Source organism: Opisthorchis viverrini (genome assembly GCF_000715545.1).
Source record: "Opisthorchis viverrini unplaced genomic scaffold opera_v5_141, whole genome shotgun sequence".
Taxonomy (NCBI): domain Eukaryota; kingdom Metazoa; phylum Platyhelminthes; class Trematoda; order Opisthorchiida; family Opisthorchiidae; genus Opisthorchis; species Opisthorchis viverrini.
In genome coordinates, this window is record NW_008751798.1 from 322,779 (window position 1) to 328,393 (window position 5,615).

At 43.1% G+C, this 5,615-nt stretch overlaps 2 protein-coding genes across 2 annotated transcripts in view; one reads left to right on the forward strand and one right to left on the reverse strand.

Moving 5' to 3' along the window:
- Positions 1–1,501: 1,501 nt before the first annotated feature.
- The window catches only part of T265_06667 (hypothetical protein), a gene marked incomplete at both ends in the record, with an annotated part of 14,103 nt that continues 9,989 nt past the window's right edge, over positions 1,502–5,615 (reverse strand). The window contains one exon of the mRNA XM_009171992.1: positions 1,502–1,636. Coding sequence (XP_009170256.1) covers positions 1,502–1,636 — 135 coding nt within the window. The remainder of the gene's footprint in view (positions 1,637–5,615) is intronic.
- T265_06668 (hypothetical protein) overlaps positions 3,344–5,615 on the forward strand; it is a gene marked incomplete at both ends in the record, with an annotated part of 6,059 nt that continues 3,787 nt past the window's right edge. Inside the window, one exon of the mRNA XM_009171993.1 lies at positions 3,344–3,409. Coding sequence (XP_009170257.1) covers positions 3,344–3,409 — 66 coding nt within the window. The remainder of the gene's footprint in view (positions 3,410–5,615) is intronic.

Here is a 5,615-nt window from a genome sequence, read left to right on the forward strand (position 1 = left end):
CGTGTGTTTTCATATTTTGACCGGCTTTTGTCGAACACTGCAAGCCTTAGAAGTTATTGCAGGCGGAACAAACGATAGTAAGTGAATTTTTGGACTAAAATCGTGAATTTCGAAGCCTTTCACAGTTCATGTTTTTTCTGTCCACTGTAATGCTCGGTACAGACAATCCTGAAGGTAGTTTTGGACTGTTTTTAACACCACTTTGGAAGTAATTATGTACGGTTTTGCAGCAGAAGACTATGTAACTATTGATCGGTATCCCTGCGGGTTTCCGGTGTACTGCAAACGACACGCCTGTCACAACATGGCGGCATTTGCAAGTCCTCAGAATGAAAGGTGCGTAAAATGACACGGAATCCTTGTAAATTGGCATCGAGTTAACTTTGGCGGTCGCCTCCTGTATCCGCACTGCACACGCCCGCAGTGTTAAACAGCCTTGTTGCTTTTTGCCAGCAGCACGCACAAATATCACACAGTCATCACTCATGTCTGAGCAGATACGTGATCACTGTGCAGTTGTCGCTTATTATCACAATCACATGCAAAATTTGTTCAAGGTGTCGCACGACCATGCCCAACCGCAGAAAACTTTAGCACCTGCACAGTCACGCTCAAATACGAAACGCCGCTCTGTTCAGCGTTGCAATTTTTGTTTAATAAATTCGATAAAGTTATTACCGCTCAGGATGTATACTACTACCTTGAAGTTGTTGACCGGTTCCACTGAATAATTGAGGGATATTTGGATTTACAGTGGTGGATGAAATGCTCTTCCTCCTGACAAAGCCTCGCGAGTTTGGGCTGAGGCTTGTGTTGCAGCAAAGGAAAGGTAACTACAGCCAGAAATGTTTCTCGAGATGGATGCATACGGCTTCTTAGATGTAGCAATTGTCTATGATAAGATATCAACGGATTCGCGCGAGTCTCTTTGCAGCAATTAGCGTGTAGCATGTAGATAAAATCCTATCAGAGATGGCACGGGTACTTGGCGTCCGATTCTGCATGCATTTTTGGAAGGCCAACGGTTTACCACGGTGCATAAACTGCTTCACTTCTACAGTGGGTGAAAATTATAAGTGGAAACTTTGTGATGGACAAAATGGCAGCGCAAATTAGAGCGGCCACAGTCGTGTTCACCTGATGTGTCATGTTGTGCAGCTTTCGTGTCCGCAAAACTATCATGAAGCACTGCGTATTACATCACAGCTGTGCGTTTTGGTTGACGCTCAGCATTCACACAACGGAACGGAATTTTCGAAGGATGTGATGTGTCGTAGTGGACCGAAACAATCAGGAAATTGATTTCAGAGTGCCAGTCTAAACTTCTGAGCCCCGTTCAGGCATCAGGGGGGTTCAGCGATGCTGCCAAATTATTCCATCAGACTTTTCGGCCCGAGGTATAATTGTTTCAATGGAAAATGAAATTAGGCGGGCTGGAAAAATGTGAGCCTAGGCTAGAATGGTTTTTGGTTTGAGCACATGCGTAACAGAATGCAAGACTTTAGCGGAAAAGTTCAGCTTCACCCATAAATGTTTTGCAGCTAAGAGTATCACGCGACAAGTGGGCCCCGTTGTGGTTAGGGGCCAACTTCTCAACAAGCATATCTGATTCCATGTCTGAAGCCACTGCATCGCGCTGTAAAAATTGATTGTGCGCTCCATGGAATACGAAGGGTGATTATTTAAAACAAGTTCCTGAAGAGAAGTGCAGATTATAATGGTTTTGGGTTTGATCATACGCAGAAAAGAGATAAAAATTTTAAAGAAAGGCTGTTCTCCTACATAGAGAGGTTTTAGAAGAGGTTCCGCATCCTGGATAGGGATTTTTATTGAATAAAAGATCAGTGGAATTAGAGCCAAATTAATTTTTACAAAACCAAGAAATTTTTGAAACTGAGAATTCTATTCCGGCTGCGCATTTCGGTGCTAGATATACTGGTTGTTTCTTGTTTAAATGAACGACCTGTTAAGGTCATCGGCTGCCGACAATTCGCATGCGATCACTAGTTTGTGAGATAAACCAGCAAATTCTGGCACTTTTAACTTCCACGATATTCACTGAACAATATCTACGATTTAAGAAATTTCTAAGATAACCACAATCAGGTTGATACTTGAATAACGTTTTGATCCGCTATACTCATCGTAAGTTACGAATTAAACGAGCTCCTTCAATCACTCTTGACCAATCTTGACAGTCTGTGGTGAAGCCCGCCTTGTGTGCATTATAGTCAACTAACATTACTTTATTCATTGTGGAGTACATATACGAATACGCATCATTGTAAATCGGTCTCATTCGCAGTCATGCTCAAATAGTCAGGACATAATGCGTGGCATTCAGATATCTAAATGTAAATTATCACCGTCTCGGTGAAAGGTCTTTTCCTTTGAAACATACGGGTTATATTGTTACGAGATTCCCTGAAAATAAGGGCATCCAATACCCGTCATCATGACAACTGGCAGTGTTATTGCTTATCTTGGCTACTTATCGAAACTTCCGGGCTGTCGCTCTACACACCGCTGATTACACGACCTCAACTGTGCAGTATGGTCGAACCCACCCGTAAACGACAGTCTTTTACACCCATAGATTTTGTCCATCTGCCATGCCTACGCCTGAAAATAATAATAATTGTTATTTTATTCCCTAACTTGGAAGGAGCGTAGCAAGTGAGTCATGATCAACCATCTTTTGTGCACGTGGTGGACAACGATACGACGCAGGGAAGCTTAGACCAAAGAGACAGGCTTAGCACGTGATAATTAATTATAGTTTGTAGAAAAAAACAGAACAATTGGGGTTCAACCAGTTCAACGATGAACCTGGTTGACTTTATTTATAGTTGAGAAAAATTGCTAGTCCTGAGTGACCTTGAGGGGTTTGGTAAATGGCTAGAGTAACGAAAAGTAAAAGAGGAGAGATGGTAACGCTCAAAATTAAGGCAACCGGAAAGATTTGTCTAAGAAAGTTTTGCACTGTAGTTGGATAAACTCACTAGTGCCACTGATTGGGAAGTCGGGTGTAAAATATATTTATGGGGAGAGGTAGTGCGAACGCATACGATCAAACGAGCAACGTGAGCAGAATCGCTGAACAAGCGGAGGAGCAAAACTGTGATGGTTTAGTCCAAAACAGTGGTTCAGAGGGCTTAGTCGATTTCACTCAAGAGGCCTCTGGGGTGAAGTAAACAGATTTTTAATACTTGCAAGTGAGGGGACGGGTGATCTAGAGGGGATATTCAAGGGTACGAAGGAAATAGTTTCGGAAGTGCTATCAGACTGGGTATGGCAGTGCCGATTACAGATTCGTTTAGATACAAGGCACAGAACGATTGCAATGGACACCGACAGGAAGTGCAAAGCTTCGGAAGAGAACGGAATGCGGCAAGAACAGCAAGATCTGGTGAGTTTCAGGACCTATCAGATGGATGAAGTTCATCAACAAAAAAAACTACTTGGAGTTTGAGTTGTATTAACAAGCGGCTAGCATTCCTGAGGTGTCTAATAGCCATATCACTGAAGAAAAGCACAAGAACCAAGATACAGCCAATTTGTTTCAACTTAGAAAGAGGAAACCGATAGTGAGAGGTCAGGTTCGAATCACGGAACTAGCGGTAAGTAACTTCGCGTTTTAACCACTTATGACAAGAGACAGCAAACACACGTCCAAAATAATGGACTAGTTTTTCTGAAATTCGCTACGCCAGTTGAACAGAATCATAGTATGAAATGAACAGAAAACGTAAGGAAAAGGGTCATCAGTCACCGGAGCACTGCTGTCAGCACAAGACGAAATGCAGCGATAAGCTAGAAATACTTAGATGCTAGCCTTGTTTGCTGTTAACGAAGGATTACCTATTTCACTGCGTTCTTATATTCATTTATTGTAGGCGAATACTCCGGGGGGCATTGCAGGAAAGTGTGTTATGTTTAGCTGACGGAGTGAGCTTTGGCGGGGTGCAAGCCCCACTGAGGCTGATGTAAGAAATGGGCGTTGACTTTAGCGAAGTATGTTTCTATTTCTAGGTTGAATCGGTACAACCGTAAAGGGTAGTCACTCCAGTTTTCGCTTTTCATTGCTTTTTCTGCTGGGCTCTCAAGCAATCGCAGCTACGCATGACTTAAAATGGTTTCCAATGATGGGATAAGGATAACGTTGTAGATGCCTGTTGCTAGTGGTTCTGCCATAATAACATTCTTCCAAATTATTCATGAACGGTGACGCGGTTTTCACCATTTCCCATGTAGAACGCTACGAGTGCCCCTGGACTGGATATTCAAAAAGGCCTCTGTTTTTGCTTACTCAACCCAACAAGTAGGATGATCCACCTACACCTTACTTTTCCTATTGGCCCACTAAGTATCTACATTCAATTGTTGGGGTTATTCTGTCGATTCCTCTATTAGCTAACCTTTGTCCAACTTATCTATTTGCAAATAACATTTAGTCAAGTATTGGCTGCACCATGCTAAAAATTCAGCAAAGCATCTCCTACCACAAGCAACACTAGCTATGGGTGAAGCCCGTTGGATCACGGTGCTTATCCTGCGCACGTATATTGATGTGATTGTCTTTGCGTTTTGTGCACGTTGTAAGATCAGCAGCCTATTGAGCCTATTGAGCCTTTCCGAAATGGTTGTTCGACGAGGCAATCCAAAGTAACTTCGTTTGTGCCACTGCCATATATTCAGCCGCAGTTAAAAGGGGTTTTCTTGCCGCGAGTTCCCGGAACCCACTTGGGACAGTCATGGCCAGTCAGGCTCAGTGATTAATCCGTCGCCTCACCTTTACAACCGAAACGGCTTCTGCATGCGAAAATGAACTTACTTGTTGACCCCACTATGTAAACCGGCGCGGTGATAACTGATAGATTCCTGTCCTCTCTCAATATGGGCCGTGTAATCTCACGGACAATGAAACTACTGTGCCTCTCAACTAACAAGCGGCTAGCATTCCTGAGGTGTCTAATAGCCATATCACTGAAGGAAAGCACAAGAACCAAGATACAGCCAATTTGTTTCAACTTAGAAAGAGGAAACCGATAGTGAGAGGTCAGGTTCGAATCACGGAACTAGCGGTAAGTAACTTCGCGTTTTAACCACTTATGACAAGAGACAGCAAACACACGTCCAAAATAATGGACTAGTTTTTCTGAAATTCGCTACGCCAGTTGAACAGAATCATAGTATGAAATGAACAGAAAACGTAAGGAAAAGGGTCATCAGTCACCGGAGCACTGCTGTCAGCACAAGACGAAATGCAGCGATAAGCTAGAAATACTTAGATGCTAGCCTTGTTTGCTGTTAACGAAGGATTACCTATTTCACTGCGTTCTTATATTCATTTATTGTAGGCGAATACTCCGGGGGGCATTGCAGGAAAGTGTGTTATGTTTAGCTGACGGAGTGAGCTTTGGCGGGGTGCAAGCCCCACTGAGGCTGATGTAAGAAATGGGCGTTGACTTTAGCGAAGTATGTTTCTATTTCTAGGTTGAATCGGTACAACCGTAAAGGGTAGTCACTCCAGTTTTCGCTTTTCATTGCTTTTTCTGCTGGGCTCTCAAGCAATCGCAGCTACGCATGACTTAAAATGGTTTCCAATGATGGGA